This window comes from Apaloderma vittatum, unplaced genomic scaffold, assembly GCF_000703405.1.
Source record: "Apaloderma vittatum isolate BGI_N311 unplaced genomic scaffold, ASM70340v1 scaffold13097, whole genome shotgun sequence".
Classification (NCBI taxonomy): domain Eukaryota; kingdom Metazoa; phylum Chordata; class Aves; order Trogoniformes; family Trogonidae; genus Apaloderma; species Apaloderma vittatum.
In genome coordinates this window covers 19,163-42,389 of record NW_009727920.1, presented here as the reverse complement: position 1 = coordinate 42,389, position 23,227 = coordinate 19,163, and the positions used below count along the sequence as shown (strand labels likewise).

Below are 23,227 nucleotides of genomic sequence, written 5' to 3'. Positions count from 1 at the left end.
GTGAATCACTGAAAGACATCATTAGCTATGTGAACTCTCTGACAATTCTTTATCTAGGTTGGTTATTCTAATAATGGCCCAAGAAAAAGAGAATATAAAAGAAAAATCAAAAAAATCCTCATGTTTGAATTTTTCTTTCAATATTTTTAGTCTCACCAATATTTACCCATCTCCTTCAAAAAATGTTTTTGTTGCAGCCATTTTTTGATTCCTGTTAATAGTGAGTTTATTGTCACTGTTTTTTGGAAGAGTTAAAAATTTCTCACAGTTTAAAAGGTATTACACGGTTCACTTCAGCATTTTACTACTTGACTTATAAATCCCTGAAGAATCAAAAATATAAATGGCTAAGCCCCATAAATCACTGCCTTTATTGCATTTTGTGACTGAAGAGTGCGAGTGAAGAGTATTTTAAATATGACCCTGCTGTTTCCTAATATGGTGTTACATTAATTCGATCTGACTGACATCCAGTACCTATATTTGTGCATCTCAGAATTTTGTTTCCATTTTTACTTGTCTTAAGCACTTTATTGTTAGACTTTACTTTTATCCATCATTGCACCCAGGTCATTCTCATCCTTTAGTCTTTCTTGTTGTAGCTGTGTTTTGGTATATTACAGATTGTATTGCTTCCTGGTTTTATAAATGCCTATTAGTTTCTTTTCTTTCTATTTCTAATCTGGACACAGATATTTTTTTACAATGCTACCATCTCTTCTGTTAATCACAGTTAAGTTCACTACACAGATCCTATCTACTGCCTTATTTATTCTGGGCATGTAAACTAACTTGGTCTACCCCGTAGGCTTTTCACTGTACTCTATAACTTTTACACGCACTGATATTTAGACTTTTATCCTGCTTTTCTACTATGTCATTATAAGTCACTTGAGAAAAATGTGATAGCTGAAGAAACTAGCAGTGCTCTTAAAATCTGAGAATTTTATAAATTACCTCGCTACTTTGGGTTCTAATATTAAAAATAGATTGTTGTTGTTAAATGAGCTTGTTTCCCGACCAGTCTGCAAAGCACCTTGATTAGTTTCCTGTGGATAAGCAGCAGAATTGACTGCTACCAGATTTATCTGACTATATGCTCTTTGATTTGCTCAGTGAATGGGGGATCCTGGTCTGGTGACACTCCTAGGCGTAATAGCCATACCTTTAATTGTCGGATGCTGGTAAAACCTCATACTGATTCTGAAGAAGGCCATGATAACCAGGAAGCACATCAGAAATATGAAACTATGCAGTGCTTTGCTGTCTCTCAACCAAATTCCTTCAAGGAGGATGGTGAAGGTAATTACCACTTTTAATTTGTGTTAGTATTTTCTCTTTCCATGCTGTTGTGGGCCAGCAGTTTTGGTGCAGTTGATCAAGTGAGATAAAGTTCATAAAGTGGCTTCTAAATCCTGAAAAACATAAAAATATTAAGATTTGTTTAATGGTAGAAATGTATTTTCATCTTGGATTTTGAATGTGTACACTTGCATGTACCTATTTGTTAAACCGATATGATTGAGAGAAAAACAGTTTACTTTAAAGACATAGCCTAGCTTTATATCACTGCAATTGTAAGAAGAATGTAGCTGACTGGAAGAAAAGTTTCAGCAGGCATTTTTCTGTGTTCTGAAAATTTGAGGACAATCATGGTTCTCCATTTCCTTTACCATTTACTACTTCAGCAGGTAAATTTCCTCAGATTGTGTTTTAAGTATTCAGATAAGTAAAAATGACTTATTATGAAGCTGCTTTCTCAGGGACAGCAAGCATTTGGGGCATGTTTAAGAAATGTGGCTTAGGAGCTACAAAATGGTGAGTGTTGAAGAAATATGCTCCCTGCATGTGCAGTATATTCTTTTCTATTCTGAGTGGTTTATCTGCTACAGGTATATGTATAAACACATGCTAATAGTAAAGGACTGTAGTAATAACTGTGGTTGATAACTTTTCTTCTAAAAAATACCCCAAAGCCTATCTCTCCTGTGTTGTTTAATGTTGTAGAAAATACTGAAGATGTAAAACCACTGAGTTTTATCTTTATTTCTATTGATACAAAATCTGTTCTTTTGGTCCAAAAAAGATTTAAAGAACTTTTAAAAAATATGTCTGAATTCTTTGTGGAAACAAAAATCTTCTTCCTCTTCTACACAAATTACCAAAGTAAAATTTTTCTTTAAGATTTGCAGTCTTGCTTGATTTGTGTTGCAAGAAGAGCTCCAATGAAGGAAAGGCCACTTCTTCCTTCGTCAGAGAGCTTTACTACTCGCCAGGATCTACAAGGTATCGTGAAAGAGGAGTTTTAATTTATTTATTTTTTTCCACCCATCAAAGGGGAAATTGTTGTAATGAATGTTTTATCTGGTATCAGGCAAAATAACTTCATTGGACACAAGTACCATGAGAGCAGCTATGAAACCTGGCTGGGAAGATTTGGTGAGAAGATGCATTCAGAGGTTTCATTCACAGCATGAGGGAGAAATATCTTTTGCCAAGAGGCATCACCAGGAAGGTTAGTTTTCATATTTTTAGCACTTTCTATGTTTAAACTGTTTGTCATTTATAACTCTTGCTTGTGTTCTCGTTGTTATGTTTACATGGAACAATCAAGGGCTATCAACAGTCCCTTTTTCAAGCTGATTTGCCTAACACACTGATGACTTTCTCTAGAGAGGTTTTGCTTCTTTCTCCCTGTTTGTTTTAGCCTCAGTGGTATAACTGTGCCATATTGGAGGGTGCTTTAGATCTTGAAATGGTTGCAATTATTTTAGAAAGAAAGACCCTTGCATGTTGCCCAATAAAACATTCACTGCTCGTTACTCTTCAGAACCTCAGCTCACACATGGTAGTTTATTGACCCATGTTCCTTTTCTCTACAAAAATGGACTTTTACTGTCACGTTTCCTGTGCGAGCCAGTCAGTGTGAATTATAGAAGGTGCAGCACTCATACTGTCTGGAAACCTCCATTGCTGTGCCATAACTTAGCTGATAAGTGTTACAGGATACAACACAAGCACATCTGCTCAGTCAAGATTATGGTAGGTAAGATGTAGGAGTGTAATGCCCTGTGAAAGGTTCCCCATGAGGTTTCCGTGGTAGTGACAGGGTGGGGACTTCTTTTCATAAACCCCTGATACTGCTAATTCTGCTAACACAGGTCCAAATTACTAAAAACGTCCACAGGAACATCCTTTCAAAACCCATTGAGAATAGCTGGAACATTTCCAGTGCAGGAGCATCATTCTTTGGGTTCATGTTTGTAGAACAGGGTTTACAGCTAGCCTGTAACAAATAGTTGTGCCATGGTCATTAAACAATTGGCATGGTCCATTGGAAAGTAAATTGTAACAGGAATCTCAAATTATTCCACCAAATACACAGTCCTCCGCAAAAAAAAAGATATGGCTTTAGTCATGCGGCATGAGTTGAGTATTCTTTAATACGTTCTGCTTTTGTGAAACCTTCAGGTTTTGTTTTGGGAATATGGGGCCACAGAAATACTGTGATATTTTGGATAACAGCTTTGGGAGTATATGAAGTTCTAAAAGTTCACAGCCGTATGCTGTGATTTGAGACAGTATTGAAGAAACTAGTATGCAATTAAAGTTACATCAGGGGTTTAGAGAGCAGTTTCAGGTATGTACCTGTCTGTGCCAAAGGTGATTTAGGAGTTTTTATTGTGGCATCCAGACGTTTGTTACTTCAGTCCTTTTCAAATTGTACTGGCTCAAATTAACAGCTCCTACATGGAGTGCTGAGAGGGTCCTCTCTAAGCTTTCTGTGAAGTGATAAAAAATACATGTGTTTTGGAGTTTACATTGTATCATTTTGCAGAAGAGGCTTAGGATCCTCTTATAAACTGTAGAATCAGTCTAAATGAGGGGGCTTTTCTTCTGGAAGTGAAGAGAGTGAGTGGTAAGAGGAGGAAGAAAAACCTGTGGAATTGGTTTGCTGCAACAGATCCAGCACTAGGGAGGAATAATGGCCAAAACGTTTCCTTCCCCTGCCCTGCAGCCTGGAGAAGAACAAGTCGTATCTTGGGCAGAAGTATCTTTTCATTTGCGTTGTTTAAGTCATTTTCATTTGAGAATAGAAACAACATGTATTTCAGTGTTATAGTGTGAAAAAAAAATCAGCATTAGCTTGATGAACAGTAAAAGTCACAAAGCTTTTGAATTAACTCTCAGTATAAAGTGCAAAATGTATGGTAAGTTTTTATTGGCCACAGTCAGAAAAATAGCATTTCCTCAAGAGGAATACGGAAACATTCTTGTTTGCTTAAAGAATTAGTTTGGAAAATGATTTAAGTAGAGATTTCACTTGTATCCTGTTGGCATTGAGTGCTGGAATTTCCTGATGTGGTATATGCTAAAGTTAAGAGCTTTGGACCTTCTGGTGCCCAAAGGTTAAACTGAAACAATGACATACCTAACAGTGAAATTTTGCTTTGTATTGTTTCGCAGTTGTAGGTTTTTGTTTTTCTTTACATTTTTATTCTGAAAACCCCCTTCTGGTTGTTTAAATTGTGCTTCCTGTTTTCTCACTGCCTAAATAATACTGTAAAACCTTGCAGAACAATATATAACAGTGGGGGGGGGACAGGGAAGGAAAGCAATCATTACCAGTCCTGCAAGGCTCAAAGTCTGGTAGCTCTGTAGAGGAGACTATTTAATAAAGCCACACTCGGAAAACCGTGTCATTTCATTACAACAGGAAATATTAAAAGACAAGCAATGCAATGAAGATCAGATGATACTATTAATTGTATTCTGGAAAATAAAAAAAAACCACAGAAAATGTGCATGTATGAACAAAATAGGAAATTAAAAGTGTTTGTACTACTACATTCTTATTTTTTCACTAAGCAATTATATGAAAAATCTGGAGTTAAATATTTCCCTTCTGACACATCTATAGTCCTGATGTAATAGCTTTTGGACTAGGAATTGGAAATGATCAGACTTGTTTCATTCATGGCAAAGAGAGAACAGTAGAATAAATGTTTGGAGATTTGCTTTTCCACAGTGTGGTTTTCACTTTTAATTAAAAGAAATGTCACAGGGGTCTACAGAAGTTAGACAACTGAATTTGTTGAAGTTCAGATTTATACTGAACTAGGGTTAACGTATGCAGAGTATGTGCAGTGAAGTAAACCCCAACAAACCCTGAAATGCAGTCATGTGTAACACTGGGAAAGGATAGCCCAGCCTCAGTTCTGGTTTAAGTAGTTGTATTTGTAATTATTTTGAGCTATGTATTTTTGTATTTGTTTCTCAAAACATATTAATTTCTTGTTCCAGTTCTTTTTATTTCTAATTATCCTGTTTAAGAGATTTATTTTAAATTGAAGAAGTAGTGAGAATAATTGTTCCAAGATAATTTAAGCAGGCAATAAGGAGGAAAAGTTACAGGCTAATGGAAACAGATGATCTAGAAGCTGAAGGCATTTTATATTAATCATCGTGATGTAGATGTTACAGCTGAAAAAATATGTGAGGAACAAGAGGAGTTAGACACATATTTGATGAAAAGTGAAATGGGAGTCAAGGACTTCTTGGTCTGCTGCTGAAATACTCTGTATCTCACAGTATCTGTCTGGTTATTGCTGTCACTCCTTTTTGGTTTTCTTTTGATCACCCTGCAGTGTGTAGAATCCTTTATATACATCCCATCTACTTATTTTCAAATTTTTTCTTCTTTTTTTTTTTTCCAAATTTACGCAGTGTATGTGGTATGAGTGCTGATGTATTTAGAACATCAGATGTTGAGCAGCTAAGTTACCTGTAGTTTCTCATTAATTTAATTCTGTCATTTTTCTCGCTTGCAGTGCTGAGGCAGGGACTAGCGTTTAGTCCTGTTTATCGGTTTTCCCTGTCTGACGGCACTATCGTTTCTGCCCAAACGAAGAGCAAACTCATCCGTTCTCAGACAACTAGTGAACCTCAGCTTGTAATCTCCTTGCATATGCTTCACAGGTAATCCTGGCTGGTTTATTATATTATGCACTCATCAGAGAGACAGGGAAAGTATCAAGTTGCCAAAGCAAATAAACTGTTTAAGGCTGATAGACATTCAGTTGACCTGGAACTGATAGTACGAAAACAAAGTAAGTTTTTGAAATCAGTGCTTAGAGCAGGGAAAGACTTATTCAGATCTTTATTTCAGAGCTTACAAATGGTGTGCTGGATTTTCACATCAAGATCTTCCATTAAACATACAAAATTACCTTTAATCTCATGTACTTAATTTCAGCATTTTAATTTCCTATATTTTTCATAGTAGACACAAGAAACCTTCTGAACATAATTAAATCTAGGAAACTTGGAAGAGTTAAATTCCTGTAGTTCACAGTCAGTTGTATGTTGGGCCTGGGTCTTCTTTAAGGGATGTGTTATGATAACTAGAACTGCATTTTAGACTAACTGCATATATTAATTCTTTGTGTCTCTTCATTCCGTGTCTTTTCTGGTGCATGGAGTAGTGGCTTTCACCTATTCAGTCTTTTAGAAAAAGACACAAGCAATAGTATGTTGGAGTCAATGATAAGTAATCAGTGACCTCAGACCTTCAAAGTAAAAATTTGAACTAAGTCATTGCATGTACCGGTATATTTGTGTCAGATTTTGTTACAGGTTTTATTTGCTGATTATAATTACAATACTGTTTCCCTGTATCCACAGTATCATTATTTTGAGAGGAAGAAAGGAGCCCTAAATGTAATTAAAACTGAAGCCATTTTACAGAGATTGCAGATTTAGAAATTGACCTGTCCAAAACATGTCTGAAATTTGTTTTCTTTAGATTGGTGAATATACTTAGTATTTCATGAAGTGCTAAGTTTTAAATTTAAAAAAGCAGCATTAAGTTAAAAACGGTACTTTTTTTTCCTGCTGGTTTTTAGCAGAACTTCTACTATTGTATTTATAATAAAGTTTTAGAAGTCCACCTGTCTTTTGATAGCTAATGTTATTCACCTTTGCTTTTATACCTAAGGAACAAATAATACGTAATAAGATTCGGTGCTTGGTGTGCTTCATTGTTTCACGTCTCAGGCTTTAGCAAAATGTGAAGTTTTATCTGCATTTATCCTGTGCATTTAGGAATGGTTTTCATCTCATAGAAAATACTTAATAGGAATGTTCTGTTAGTATTTGGTTTTGGAAGTCCAGAGTTGATTTTTCTCAGAACCTTTTTTTTTTTCTCTTCTTTATGTGCTTGACACTGTCTCTTTTATAGCTTTTAGCATTTGGGAGTATGTCTGGTTTTTCTGATTGAAGTTTTAGCACAGAAGTAAAAAGTAGATCACATCCTTCCATAAACTAATTAAAATCTGTTGAGGACAAGTGATCTTCAGGTGCTCTCACAAGAGCTTTTTTTTCTGTGGATGCGTCTCTTCTGTTTCCTCTGTCGTACAGCCTGTATCTCTAAAATACAAGTTTCAGCTCCTGTTTGTGTGTTTCTTTTTTCATTCTTCTTTCTTCCTAAATGCCTGTGCAGGACTGGGTTGCTAACAGACAGTTCCTGTTCTGAAGCAGTATCCAGTAGTTCTGCTGGCTCACATGCTATTTTGGAGCAGTATCGAAATACTCTGGCAGCGTAGAAATGTGACTTTTTCAACTTTCTTTTCACTATGAACTTGGTGGGCAGATAGCGCACTCCAGCCTTGTGGTGGGGCTAACTCGTAGAAATTCAAAACTGGAGCAAACAGCTGTCCACAGCTGTCCTGTAAAACATGTATTTCCTTGGGTCGTATGTTTCAGATAAGATTTCTGTCAGTTCTAGAAGTTAGCTGTTGCCAAGTTGTAGAGGCGAGATAGACACTAAAGGGAGAGAGCCTGGAATTGTAACTTATCTACATTTCTAATGACTATCATTTAAATGAGGTATAATTTTGTTTTTCCTCTCTTTTACTGATTTTTTAATGAAGTACTGAAAAACCATACTGTTAATGTGCAGCCATGTTGAGAGCTGCATATCACTTTTGTCAAATTGTCAGTTTGTTTTTAGTCGTAGGTTTATTGTATTATTCTGAAGTGAGGTTTGGGGGGTTTGCTTCTTTTTCTGTAATGTGATTGCAAGTTGGCTACTGTCATTTTAGGTAATGGGTTGTTTTTCTTCCCCTTGCCACATAGAGAGCAGAATGTTTGTGGAATGAATCAGGATTTGACTGGACAAGGAATGGGGAAGATCCTGAACCCAATTAGCTCCAGCAGCCCTGCCCATCAGGCCATGTGCAGTGGGAACCCAGGTCAGGATATGACCATCAGTAGCAATATAAATTTTGCCATAAATGGCCCAAAGGAACAAATGGGCATGCCAGCAGGCAGGTTTGGCAGTTCAGGGGGAATGAACCATGTGTCAAGCATACAAGCATCCACTCCTCAGGGTAGTAACTATGCACTAAAAATGAACAGCCCCTCACAAAGCAGCCCCGGCGTGAACCCAGGGCAGCCAAACTCTATGCTCTCCCCAAGGCATCGTGTGAGCCCTGGAGTGGCAGGAAGCCCTCGTATCCCACCCAGTCAGTTCTCCCCTGCAGGAAGCTTGCATTCACCCGTGGGAGTCTGCAGCAGCACAGGAAATAGCCATAACTACACCAACAGCTCCCTGAACGCGCTTCAGGCCCTCAGCGAGGGCCACGGCGTTTCTCTCGGGTCGTCGTTGGCTTCACCAGACCTAAAAATGGGAAATTTACAAAATTCCCCTGTGAATATGAATCCCCCCCAGCTAAGCAAGATGGGAAGCCTGGACTCTAAAGACTGCTTTGGACTATATGGGGAGCAACCGGAAGGTACAACTGGACAAGCAGAGAGCAGCTGCCATTCAGGAGAACAGAAGGACAGTAGCGATAGCAACGTGCCACCGGTCGTCAGTGGTGAGAGACCTGATGGACAGAATAAACTGCACGATGGAAAAAGCCAGACAAAGCTCTTACAATTGCTGACCACCAAATCGGATCAGATGGAGCCTTCGCCTTTGTCCAGTACCATGGCAGACGTTAGCAAGGACTCCACGGGAGGGTTGCCTGGGTCTGGTTCGACACACGGAACCTCGCTCAAGGAGAAGCATAAAATTTTGCACAGACTATTGCAGGACAGTAGTTCTCCTGTAGATCTGGCCAAGCTCACAGCAGAGGCCACAGGCAAAGAACTGAACCAGGAGTCCAGTAGCACAGCTCCTGGTTCGGAGGTGACTGTTAAACAGGAGCCAGTGAGTCCTAAGAAGAATAATAATGCACTACTTCGCTACTTGCTAGATAAAGATGATACTAAAGATATTGGTTTACCAGACATACCCCCAAAACTGGAGCGGTTGGACAGTAAGACAGACCCTTCCGGTAGCACAAAGTTAATAGCTATGAGGACAGAAAAAGAAGAGATAAGCTTTGAGCCTAACGAACAGGTAAGCAAATCTTTCCATTGAGTACGAATGGCGTGTTCTAGGCCTGCGTTCCTGCTGTTTCACTTCCTCTGAGAGTAATTTCTTGACGCTTCCAGAGGCTGTTGCCTGTCCTTTGAAATCCAGTCTTCGCTCAGTTTTCCAGTTGGTGTTACTGAGTTGTGCTCATTGCTCTGTTTAAAAGAACAGACCCCACCTGGGAGGAAGTGGATAACCCAGGGGCTGGACTCTGGGGAGCCTTTCCCAGATGGTTGTCAGATGAAGAGAAAATACTTCTCACAGTTGGTTAATGTTAACTTATTGACAGCTTTTCCCGTAGACTGTTGTCGAACTGCTGTGGGCTAGATGGGCTCTTGACCCAGCCCAGCTTAGCAACTGCACTTCTCCCATGTAAAGCAGGATCATGCTCAAGGACAGGAGTTGTGTGAAAGGGCTGATGCCTTGCGTTAGTGCTCTTTGTGCTATATTTGACCTGCAAATGAAAATCGAGGCAAATAGACTTGTTTCTGTTCCAGTTTGAGGGGGGGTGGGGTGGGGTGTTGTTTGGTTGTGGGGTTTTTTACTTAAAAATTTTGTGTGTCCAGCCCCAAGTTCTTGTGCAGCCCCATCGTTCTGTGCAGAGATCACATCTCGCTGTGCAAGGTTATCTGCATTCAGTTTGTATTCAGGATTCTTGGTGTTCTGTGCAAGATGGCTTGTTGCTCTGCTGCCCAACATACTAATAATCTATGTGTTGTTAGGACCCGTGCTAAAAAGTGTTGCTTCACTGGCTTTCATGCAGAATTCATTTTCAAAAAGTACCAGGTTCACATCACCCAGAGCACTCCAGTTTGGAGAGTTTGGCAAGAAAAAGCAATGCAGTAAAAGCAATTTGCTATTTGAATATTACTGTTTATTTTATTTATAAAGTGGGTAATTACAATATCAATTTTAGTATGAAGCATTTTCTGTGAAGTTTAAAACTAGCTGGAATTAATGATCCTTAGCTTTGTCCTACACTATCAACTCCCACAGCTGGTCATTAATCCTTAGCCATGAGGCCTTAGTGCATGAAGCCTTAGTTTGTAAATCACAATCAGATCATACGCTGTGCAAACGTTAACGACTCTCCCACTCACAGGCATATCCTTCACTTTAAAGATACTGGTGTTTTTAATGTGAGGACTGGATTTGAGCTTGTCTGTTTTTGTGACTCAGTTGACAGTTCTTTCAACAGTGGTTATAACAACAAAACATCAAGGCCAAACATGCCACTACAGTGTGGATGCAGCATTGTTAAAATCACAGTTATCCAGGCGTCTCCTAAGGTTACTTCACTTCTGTTTCAACAGGATTTGACAGCTATTGCCATTATGTAGGAGGAATTGTGTTTTTTCAATCCTTCCCATACTTTAAGGAGAAACTGAGCCAAATTACACTAATTTCTACAGGGATTTATCCTCAAGCCTGGATGTTAGTTTAGTTCTGAATACAGCTGCTATTTTGTAGTGCCTGTAGAGGAACAGCTTAGATTCTCTGTGAGAACTTATGCTTTGTTAGAGTAGAAAAGCACTTAAGAAATTCACAGCTAAACTGGCAAGAATGAACTATTTTTAAAATACCCAATAGATTTCAGTTCCTAGTTCAGATCCTACACATTGAAGTTGATACGGGATTGAAGTCAGAGATCCTTCAGTTCTCAATATTTGATACTGGGCAAGAATGTAAAATTTGGTAATGACCAGAAAAATTGTGTCCATCCAAGTAGATCAAATTCATGGCCTGCAGGTGGTTTGCTCCCCAAGAATTAAATTTCTAAAAGAATTGAAATTTCCTCTTTAGTGATCTCTGTGGAGGAGACAAAAAATGGCTTAACTTGTAAACCATTCACAAAGAACAGATTTAGTGCCCTCTAGAAGTTAGCTGCCTAGTCCAGGGTAGTCCTGTGAACACCTTTTATCCTTGATGGAAAAACAGAAAAAATACGACAAGATTTTTTTTATTATCTTATCCCAAAGTGTGTCTAAAATGGGGACGGTAAGGTGCTCTCTAGTGATGTTCCCATTGACTAGTGGCAGCGCAGAAGACTAGTTCAAACTAGCTGCCTTACTTTTTCATTACTAAAGATAGGCAAGTTGAGTCTCACTCTAAATATAAACATGTAACTCTAAAACTAACTTTAAAGAAAGAGACTTCAGTGTCTCAAGCATTTGAAAATCAGGTCCCCCTGGTATTATGAACTTTGTAAAGTGAATAGTCCATTCATTTATTATTTTTAGGCTTCGTGTTTCTGAGGTCAGGGGAGGAATTTGAGGGGTTTGGTGTATAGACTATGGTTGTATTGCCTTAAAGTTTAAAGACAGAGATTGTCTCCTAGGAAAGAGGGACCCGGAGATACAGGAAAGTCCCAAAGTTGGGGTTGTTCAGAAAACCACGAAGCAGTGCAGAAGTCATGATGAAGTGGTGAGGGCTGAAGTGCTGGGGCTTTCTCAGCGTGGTGGTAAGGGGATGGCAGTCCTGCAGCTGTGATGGAAGACTGCTGGATAGTGACAGAAGGGCTTTTGTTGCTCGTGTTGGTTGTAAATAAAGTTTTAAAACCTACTTAAAATGCTGTGAAACCTGGAACTGAATAAATAGAAGTCCAGCCTGGAGTAGGAGAGGAAATGGTGGGGAATATGGAATAATGCAAGTGTTTCTCTAGCTGAAGGCCCGGCCTTTAAACAAATAACCACTTTACCCCAATTATAAAATCACTGAAAATATTTAGCATCAAAAACTCTTTAACTTTGGAAGATGGTCTCCCACAGGAAGTACTCATTGCCTAAATTTAGATCAAAGTTGGAACTATTTAGTACAAGACTAGAACACAGATTCTTGTGCTAAATTCTTCCATCCTCCTGCGTCCTCGTCCCCTCCCCCCATCTTCCTCCCGTATGTAAAAATTAGCCATGTGCTTGTGTTACCTATTTTGCAGGTTTATTTAAAACTTCTCCTCCCTGAGGAATGTTGTATTTTTAAGCAATTAGTCACTGGAGTGTGCAGTTTCTCTGGAAACTGCAGCGGAGCGGCAGTGGGATGGCTTCTGCAAGGGGGATCGGGGTGTTGAGCCATTACATTTTCTCCTTTTGGTTTTGGTGTGACTTCTGAGCAGGAAGTGCTTTGAAGCACACCACTGTACTAAAAATAGCAGTCTTCTAGGTAGTATGTTTAAGCATACACTTCTGCAGAGAGCAGGCACTGACAGGAAGCCTTTCTCAAATTGCAGAGAGTATTTCCAGTGCCACCATACCTTTTCCCCATCCTTGATGGGATGATGGTTTTCAAGCTGTATTAGGCTGGTTGCTATTCCAGTTCAGGCAGCTGTGAGGCAGAGAGTGGAAGAGAGACCTGCTGAAGAGACTCAGCAGAGCTTTTCCTACAACACCAACAGTAGTGGGACTGTTGCCATCAAGCACCGTGAGTGCTCGTATCGTTCTGCACTATTAAAAAAAAGCAGGCAGTGGAAACATGAGTCCTGATTTGCTACAGATTTATTTTGTAGGACATCCCTCAGCAGTAAGCTTGCATTACCCTGCCAGCCCACCAGCTGCTGCGGAGCTGCCGTGGTGGGACTTGATCTCGCATCCTCCTTCCCTGTGCCCCACTGCTTGTGCTGGCCCTCGAAAAACTCTTTGTGCTTCTGAGTCCAGGCGGCACACGCTGCTGCTGGTTGGGAGCAGCCCATGTCATGGTCAGCAGATAGTCAAACCTGGCGAGGGCAGGCTAACAGCTTGGAGGAAGAAGGGTGAAAGTATAGGGTTATGTCAGAGAAACATCACACCCTGATGATGTTGGGTATTGCTTTGTTAAAGAAACATTTTTTTTGGCAGTATTGTTTTGCACTGCAAAGCTTTGCTGTAAAATTGGGTATGGAATATTATATTCATTTTATGGATGAAGGAGCTAAAATGTAAAAGTAGCTTATTCTCTGAGAAAGCACTTGGTATAGTGTGGAATAAAATGTTTATCTCCATGAATATACTCTCCTCCATTTTAGCCAGGAGACAATATAGACAGCTATTTGTCTGACAGGGACTTTGCAATGCCACAGTCTCCACCATTGCTGTTAGAGAAATCATCTTAGGCATGTTCCTTTTTGTCCTAAAACTCAGAAAAGATTCTGGTGTTCTGCACATACTTTATTACTCTGCTGTCCGCTTGCTTTATGTGGAAACCACCATCTTCCCAATACTAAAACATTTTCTTTGCACATGCCCCTCATCTTCCAGAAATCTATTTCTTGATGTCAGAACTCATTAAATTAATGAAGGACATTGGTTTCTTCTGGAAATTCTATCAAAACCTTAGAATGAAGATTCCATTTTCTGAATGTCTTTCAATTAAGAATTCTGCTTCCAGTAGTTCTAGCTTAGCCTCATAATATAATGGGATTTTTAACCAGTTCTATGTTTATTGCAGTTACCAGGGAGAAAAAAGACTATATTGACTCCACTTCTGATTTACTTTTTCATTCTTTTAATAATCCTTAAATTTGTGGCCGGTTTGGATCAAGGATTTGGTTTTGTTTATCTTTTATGGCCGAATGTTTTGCCCATGCTACTAAGATAGCTTATGAGCTAAATTGGAGTTTACGTACAGCAGATATAGTTTCAAATTGTGTCCCCGCCAAAAGACATCCTGTCATACGTAGGAGTAAAGGAAATGTGTACACGTGTGAAGTTTAGAATAGGGGGGCTCAGTGCCAGCCATGGGCATTGCTCGTGATGGAAAAGAGATCTACAGAGAGTTTAGGATCTTACCCAGTCCTTTACACTCCATGGAAGCTAGATTTTGGCATGGCAACATTTGTAAATGAAACTTAGTGTTGAGGTATAACTGCCTTTCAGTAGAGCTGAAAAAAATCCATAAGCAATTAACACTTTAATCCGCCTTTCTCTACACTACAGTGATAAGTACTTTGAAAGTAGATACCTATTTGAATGCAAAAGTATTTCTGAGCACAATTTGTCTTATGTTTTCTGGCACTTAGCGTCCGAGTTCTACGGAGATTGTTGTAATTGCATTGCTTAGAGATAGTGAAAATATGTGCATGAGAACTTCCTTGTGATGCTTAGCATTTTATCAGGCATATTTTTTTCAAATTCATGACAAATAATTGTTTTACAGGGAGGTTAGGGTGTGCCTTCTATTTACATAAAGTTCAATTTAGACCATTAACAAAATAAATACAGAATATAAATAAAAGAAAAATCCCATGAAACTAACCAAGCAAATATTTTAATGCAAGTTTCTGCACATATGGTGCCATTTGAGGGTGAGTCTGGAAAGACTTAGGGTAGCATCGTAGCTTAATGTTAATTCTAAATCTATCTTGGAGCTTTTGCAGCAGTTGAGAGCCCTCATCTCATCAAAAAATAAAGATTAAATATTTTATATTGGTTATGTTAAGCAAAAAAAGGAAGGTTATGTATTTGTATTGTTATAATACATCTGCTGTGTTTGGCCTTTCTTTGCCACTTCCTGAGAGGAATTAAAAGCATCTTGGGGAGTGCAGTTTTCCAACACAGTTGGATCAATATGTTCTTCTCTGGCTTCATTTTGCGGTTGGTGGTGTGAGTTTTTTACATCTGATGTTTAAACAAAGAATTGCAGTAGCCAAAACTTTTTTTTTAAAAAAAAAAAAAAAGGAGAAAAAAAGACACAAAGTCCCGCACAAAACCAAACAAAAAAAAAACCAAACCCTGCAACATATAAAACTTCCCTTTTTTTGATGAAGGCCATATGTCTTAATTCTCCCAAAGAGCACTGAATCATCCTTCTGTAATTTATGATAACCTACATCAGTATCTTTTACTGGCTCTTGCAGTCCTCTTGTACTAGATCTCCCAGTGCTCAAAATGCAGCTCCTACAAACATCACTCACGACTGTCTCTTGGAGCTCCTTTCTGAGTCTGCTCTTCATTCCTCACCACAATTTAGGCTTCTCATAATCACACTTGATTCCTCTTAGCTGTGCCTTTTCTGTTGGTGTGCTGTGCCCACCCAGCTGCTGGCAGCGAGTCAGCAAGGGCGTTTGTTGAGAGCAGGTGATGTTGGACCAGCCTGTTTTCCTTCTGCAAAAGGGTAGTGGGCTTTTTTGGCACCAGAGGAGCAGCATACACCAGGTGCCTTGGTTTGAGTAAGGGTCTTTTGCACTCTTACGCACAACATTCACGTAAGCAGATTTAGAGGTGCATGGTCAAGGCAAAACTACTGTGAGCAGGTAGGAAGCTATTTGGAAATCCTTACACATGAAGTAGTTATTTAAGCCTTCACTACCAAAGCGGAGGTGCTGCAGGAGCTCATGCCACATCAAGAGCTGCTCAGAGTTTGGTTGGTAAAGCTGAGTGTGACACTCGAATGTCTGCAGATACACTGGAGGACAGAATTCAAATTCAGCTGCAACAAGATAGATGGAGGAAAATATCTTAGGAGAACATTCAGGATGAAGAACTGCTATTTATGGTGATTAGTCAAGAATAACGTAATAGATTTTGGAAAAAAAAGAAAAGGACGGGACAACTGACTAGCTAGAACACTTTCAGAGCTGTGTTCTGGGGATCATAGCACAGGATGAGACTCAATACAGTGTCAATGTTAAAAAAATCAAAGGCTTTTCTGGAATATGCCATCAGAGTTTACTCTGTAGAGTAAACTTGCTGCTTTACTCAACAGTTGTAAGGCTTCATTTTAAATTCTCTTCTGAACACAGAACTTGAGGAAAAGCATGGATCAACTAAAGACAGTCCAAGGAAACAACAAGAGTACTGAGATGTCTAGAAAACAGGTTATGTGCTGAAGAAAACACAGCAAGTTGAGATTGCTTATAAACTTCAGCTTAAAACCCAAAAAGGCAGATGTTTTCAAATACAGAAAAGATTAGAAAAAGAAAGGGGAACACAATTTGTTCTCCAGATTCAAAACACAACAGGAAGGAAGGGCTTAAATTTCAGTGAGGGAGGTTTTGCATTGAGACTGAGGAAAAAAACTCAAGTAGCAAGGATAGCAGAGTGCTGAAACCAATTCCCTGGGGAAGCTGTGAATTTTCTGTCACTGGATGTCTTTAGCAAGTGGCCATATGAACTTCTACCATTTTGCGAGCCTCCAGATCACCCACATGCTCCCTTTTAACAAACTCCTCCCTCTTTTGCGCCGTGTATTCCGACCTGTAAAACTAGGAAGCGATGTGGAAGGACTAAAGAGTAATACCATGTTTATCTGGAGTCAGTCATCCAAAAAAGGTATGTAGAGATGTAACCTCGAGGCATCTTAGCTACCTTTGTTATAAAATAGCCATACTTCCCAGGAGCAGCTGTGGCAGCAGAAGTTTAGTCCAGACTAACATGCATTGCCTCCTAGCGAGAGCCTTGGCAGGTAGTTTAAAGCCATGTCAGGTATTTCTACATTATCCTGTGATCTGTGGCGTAGGTTTTCTCTCAATAATCAACAAGTTCAGAATGTGATGGTAGGACATACACACATCAAAAAAAAAAAAAAAAAAGAACAGGAAGAATTGTGTTTCAGTTGTTTGCATGTTTGTGGTGTTATTTCTCGGTTCCCCATCCTTCACAGCTGGCTGCTCGCTCTATGCCTCTCTTCCGTCATTGCACATTTCCTAATGAATGTGATGATTTTGAGTAGATTTTTGTTATAAATACTGTTGTGAAATGTTTCCTGTTCCACCTGGTGGTAACTGAGACTGGAATGCTGGTTGGTAATTATTACCCAAAAGGGTTTTACCCTATTCCAAGGTTTAGGATTGGAGAATATACTTGTAATAATTTCCAAATGTCAGTCAGAAAAATATTTTAATTCTAAAGGTTTATAGACAGAGAAGCTGACCAGAAAAAAAGATATATACTGGTGAAAATCAGCATTGTTAAGAAAAACACGCAGGTCAGTATTTATGTTAGTATCATGCACTTAGGTTTTTTCCCATCTTTATTTCATAATAATTTTCTGTTCAATTGAATGTAACTGGATTTCTCTGGGTTTTTTTTCTTACTCTAGAGATGTTATTTTCAATGATTTGGGAAGTTGTGAGCAAAATAATTCATTAAGCTAGTAACTAGTTGACAGGTTTTAATTTATAGAAATTCATTGAAGTGTCTATTTCTTGCCAGCCAACTTATGTGGAGTTACTCAGTGTTAAGGTTTTGATTGTAACAAAGAAAGTGCGTATGGGAATTGTTTTAGCCACGAAGCAACTTTTCCATCGTAAGCTTTTAATCAAGTTATAAAAAGACTAGAAATATGACTGTGCTGAAAGGAATATTGGTTATACCTACATAAAACCCCTTCTACATCACTGTCGGGTCTCTTCCCCTGCCAAATTATCCCTGCTGTCTGTCACTGATCACAGAGTGCCTGGGGAGAATCTCCCCTTTTCCTGAGGTACACATCGCTTGGATTCCTATGTCCTAATGTCGGGGTTTCAAAGGGGTGCTCGTGCCACAGTGGGCTCCCCAAATGCAAGGCGGATGAGCCCTCGGAGGTGTGCACAGTCCCCTTTTGACAACTTTGTGAGCTTCTTCCTCCACACTGGGCTGCTTCTCTCGGGAAGCATCCGAAGCCGGCGCAGGCGGTCAGGGTTACGGGCTGCCCGGCTCGATGGGAGCAGGACGCCAACAGCAGGCGAACAGTGACGTGTACTGTGGGTTTGTGGTGGTTTTGTTTTTTTTTATTGCAGCCAGGCAGTGAACTGGATAACTTGGAGGAGATTCTGGATGACCTGCAGAACAGCCAGCTGCCGCAGCTTTTCCCAGATAGCCGCCCAGGCGCACCGGCGGGCTCGGTCGACAAGCAAGCCATCATCAATGACCTCATGCAGCTCACCAGTGACAGCAGCCCCGGCGCGGCTGTGGCCACCCAGAAACCGGCAATGAGGATTTCACAGAGCAGTGAGTCCACCTTCTGTGCGGGTGTAGGCCAACCTTATAAACCCCAGAAAGCTCCCCAAGTGGGTCATGATTGCCAGAGAGGAACACGGGGCAGCGCCTTGTCCTACTCTGGTCTTGCGTGATGACATAGCGCCATCTGCGGTCGTCCCATTTCGAAACGCATGTGGAGGTGATGTCTGATCCATGCCAGCACCCGTGGAAGCCCCTGCCCTCTAAGGAGATTTACGGGCTACCCTCGAAATAAATGAAACGTCCCCTTCTGTGATTACGGGAGAGGACATGCATTTTGTTGTGATGCCGATCACACCTTTCCAGCCACCTTTTTGGTAAAAGGGGTGAGAGAGGTTTGTCTAAGAGTGAAGGAGAGTCATCTTCTAAAACCACAAGATTAATAGAAAGACGAATGATTAAGAGGAATGCCCAAGTTTAATTTGAAATTGTGGCTTTTAATTGAGTCACTTTCAGCTGACAGCGTTCCTTAACTTAATTAATTAACTTACAAGTCAGCATTGAAATGTTGGTCTACCAACATAGGGTAATGGAAAGCAAGCAAGGCAGGAGTCTTGTGAGCTACAAATGATGAAGAACATAGCAAGAAAAGCCACTGCTTCATTTTTATTCTACTCTTGGCTAGGATGACAGTATCTATTTGCTTCCTTAAATGTACACCGCTATGTTTTTTAATAAAACATTGAGCTTAGATAGTACCTTTGGACATTCTTACAATACTTAAATAAACAGTGACACTTTCAAATGAACTCAAATTATTACTTAAAATGTTTAGATTAATATTAACATTACTATTAATAATAAATATTAATGTTTAAACCACCGCACATCCTTAAATTATCATTTGTTATCAATGTTGCACAGAGAAGGATGCTCAGATTTAATGTACTTATTTGTAACTATGGGGCTAGTAACATAAGTCAGAAGGAAATCTCTGTGCATCTGAAATCTTTAGTATATTCCTTCTGAAGCAAGGTCTGCTGGTTCCTTCTGCTGTAGCATTTTGGCTTTCCAGAGTTAACCTAGTTTTAAATCTGCTTTCAGAGCTACTGGCAGTACAGTGACAGTATGATCGTGAATGAGAGTGTCTTGATTATTAACAGCGGTTCTGTAAAAACAGCGTCCTGTTTCCCATGTAAATTAAAACCCTAAAACATTTTCCCCCACCTCAGTCTTGAGTCTGTGCCTGAGTCCCCCAGGGAACTTCTGCCTTGTTTTCAGTAGAAGAGCGTACAGAAACCACGTGCACAGAAATAGTGACTAGCTTCTCATATGCTTACAGAAAAGCAGTGTAGAATGAAGCTCAAATCATATACAATTCCAAGAGAGATTTGGGGTTTGTTTTTCTTTTTCTGAAGAGATAACCATCTTTCACTTACAGTTTTTACATGAAAATACTTAAGATATTTTTATCTATTAAAAAAAATAAATCTTAAAAGCTGCTAGATTTGCCAAATTGCTAATTTGGTGTGTGTGGGGGAGAGGTAGCCTCCTTCAGTCTCATCCTGACCAAGAGCAGAATATGGGATCTGAGCACCATCACATCTCATCAACTGTGCTGTTATTTTGTGCTGCATTTCCAGCTTTCATTTTTGGAGGATCAGTTGGTGCTGGCAAAGCTACCCATCTAATAACTTACCAATGTGATTTTTTTCAGGCTTCTGGGAAAAGTTGTTTTGAAACTCTCGCTGAAGTTTGGTTTTCGTTCAATCCTTAGAATTTATGATGCCCCTAAGCTTAGGAAAGTCATTTTTGTCTCATAAATGAGCTTTCTCTGATTGTTTGAACAGAATCAGGACAAAATTTTGATCTCATAGTTAGGAATTAGATATATTGTGATGTATTTCCTATACACACGTATGAACAAATTCACCTGGCAGAGAACTTATATTAAAAAACTAAATAAATACAATGGGCTCCTGTAGTCTTGTTTTATAAAATAAGAAGAAGAGTCAGAGGCCCTTGTAATGTTTCTGTACTTTTTAAGATGCTTAATAAACTTCATCTAAGTTTTCAAATTCAAAAGCATCACCACTTTGATCTGAAATAGGAAAGAAGTTCTTTAACTTCTTTGTAATGTGGTAAATATAAAATTACAGAAGTCGCTTTAAGGATGCCATTGTATCAGAGAATCTCCTAGAGGCAGCTGTGGGGAGGTATTGCAAATAATAATTTCACCAAAAAAATATTAATTTATTTGTATATATTTTGTTGGTATGATTGGAAATGGAATCATAGCCCCAAGGTCAGTGTTTGATTCATGTTTGAGAACTAGCTGTGCACATAGGAGATGCTTTCATTCATTGGAATATTGGCCAAAGACCAGCTGAGCCAGATGCTCGCCAGTCATGATCTGAAGCTCGGTTTTCTGTGACAGTCTGCAGTTTCCTTTGCAGAGGCTGATTTTAAGGGCGCAGAACACCTCAACAGAAGAAAACAGTTGTATAAAGGTGACAGCAAGCATCAAGCATGGTTCTGTTTACAGAATCATTACGGTAGCACTGCTGATTTGGTGCTGCTGAATCATGGAAGTATTTGTTTCTATTAATGATAAAAAATGGAAAGAGAAAAAAAGAGAGAGATGTAGAAATGAGGCTACAGGATCTGATATAGCCTCAGTCTGCCCTTAATTTTTTTAACTTCTTCAGGAGTCTAGCTTGTGCTGGAAAACTTTGAAAACAGATAATTCCTAACAATCTGCCTCAGGATGACAATCTGCGTGCAATTACAGTCCGATGAGGTATAGGATTAATTGGCAGTAATATGCACATCACATTGTGGTATATTTTGCTGTAGTGGCTCTTCTGACAGTTGAATTGCACCATTTAAAGTTTTAAAAATATACATCATATCTGTTTTAGTGTCAGAATGTTCCATTTTGAAATTTACATAAAAATGTCAAGAAGGACTATTTCTCAGGCAGATGTGGAGTGGGTAAATTATGCAGCATTAAATAGCTCAGCCCAAGAGCTTTGCGTGTGTTTGGGTTCTTCTTTTTTTTTGTCTTTTTTTTTTTTTTAACAAGTGAAGTTTCCATTCTTGTAACTTTGCTTTTTTTTCTTTGCTCCTCCTGTCTAGCTTTTAATAACCCACGAGCAGGGCAACTGGGCAGGTTATTACCAAACCAGAATTTACCACTTGACATCACACTGCAGAACCCAACAGGTGCAGGAACTTTCCCACCCATAAGAACGAGTAGCCCCTATTCAGTGATACCTCAGCCGGGACTGATGGGCCGGAATGAAGGGATGATAGGAAGTCAAGGAACTTTAGGCAACAGTGGCACAGGTAAGACGACTTTCCTGTTTTATTTATTTTTTTAATACATTGAGTAGCAGCCCAAAACATGTGTAACTTAATGTTGGGATTAATATAAGTACTTTCCAAAAATTCTGGGGAAAATATTTATTTTGAACTCCTGTTTATGAATATTTTTAGTTCTGCTCTTTATGCACTACTTTTCACCTACCTAAACTCTTCTAGATGAACACAGCATATTGGCAGTTAGTCTTTTCACATCAACGTTTCAGACTTAGCTGAAGCTTACATAGGTAATAAACCAATCTTTCTGCCTCAAAAAAGCAAATAAATGAACCAGTTCCCTGTAGAGGGCACTTCTTTGAAAACAAAATTGTGGACAGTAATGTTGTCCTTGTGATGTGTATCTGTGCAGACCTTGGTTTTGCTCTCGGTTATCCTTTATTTATTAGCCTTAGTTCTCATTTTAAATTAAAAAAATGCCAATATTTCCATCATTTTCTGAAACATAAACTTTTTGGGAACTATAAGATGTTGCAATGGTATTACTTTTTGTCATGGATTATGCCTGATCTATGGTGTATTAATTTCTGCATATTGCCCTAATATTGTACAAAGATACCGTAGATGGTTTCACGAGAAAAGTCTGGCTAATTGATTTATTTCAGCTAGTACCTAGTCTGAAGCTGTCCAAGTGTACAGCAGCCACTAAGAACTCTGAGTAGATAAATGGGTGTTGTAAGTCCTTTCAGCTGGCTATATTCGCTGTCAAAATTTTATATTTAGTTTGCATCTGTATTATAAAAGACATGCTGCCAGGCACTGAAATATCCTATTTAAGCAGTTTAGAGGTCAGCTTCTAGTCTTTCAAGTGTCCTATTACTTTCATGTTCTGTATACATACTAGAGGATGTTATTCATCTTACGTATACAAGTTAGAGAGTATTATCTGTGTTCCTGCCATTTGCTCAAGCACACCACATACTTCAGCTGGTAGAGTATGTACACAAATAGAACAAACCTGACGATGTAACACTGAAGCGAATTTTGTACAGCAGCTGTGAAACAATTACTCTCATCAGAGTTTTTCTTCTCTGTTATATATGGCCAAATAATTGAACTGAGGAGTAATACTTATTTGTGTGGTTTTAGTATTCGTTTAAAGATGTTGCAAAATGCAACTGAAGAGACCAGTAGTCTAACGTGAAATCAGTGTTTCATCTTCTCTCTTGACTGTATAAAATTGAAATGTGTAAATACTGTGAATGCATGTCTTCTGGTTTGGGGGACTTTTACATTGGGGTTTGGTTGGGGTTTTTTTGGCTACTGTCACAGTGTGATACTCTATATATTCCAAGTGTAAATAAACTGCATCAGTTGTTTACAGTAGATGTAGGAGGACTTCCCCTAAATAACGGTAATGAACTTCAGCATCTATCGGAAAGTTCCTGTGAGTAATTTCCCTGCACTGTATATTGGCTTGAGATTATCTGTGTGAGCCTCAAAGCTAAGAAGGCTCTAGGTTCTGAGAGAACAGACCCACCAAAAGATGTTTGCAGAATGCGAATTTAAAAACAGTCCTTCTGATTTGTAAACGTGTGTAAGCGATAACATGTTGTTACTCAAGTCTTCATTCTCA

General features: G+C 39.1%; 1 protein-coding gene across 1 annotated transcript in view; it reads left to right on the top strand.

Moving 5' to 3' along the window:
- NCOA2 (nuclear receptor coactivator 2) overlaps positions 1-23,227 on the top strand; it is a gene marked incomplete at its 3' end in the record, with an annotated part of 70,093 nt that overhangs the window by 28,550 nt on the left and 18,316 nt on the right. Inside the window, exons 5-11 of the mRNA XM_009873891.1 lie at positions 1,117-1,302; positions 2,185-2,286; positions 2,375-2,515; positions 5,832-5,979; positions 8,137-9,406; positions 18,111-18,321; positions 21,409-21,618. Of these exons, the coding sequence (XP_009872193.1) occupies positions 1,117-1,302; positions 2,185-2,286; positions 2,375-2,515; positions 5,832-5,979; positions 8,137-9,406; positions 18,111-18,321; positions 21,409-21,618 (2,268 nt within the window). The remainder of the gene's footprint in view (positions 1-1,116; positions 1,303-2,184; positions 2,287-2,374; positions 2,516-5,831; positions 5,980-8,136; positions 9,407-18,110; positions 18,322-21,408; positions 21,619-23,227) is intronic.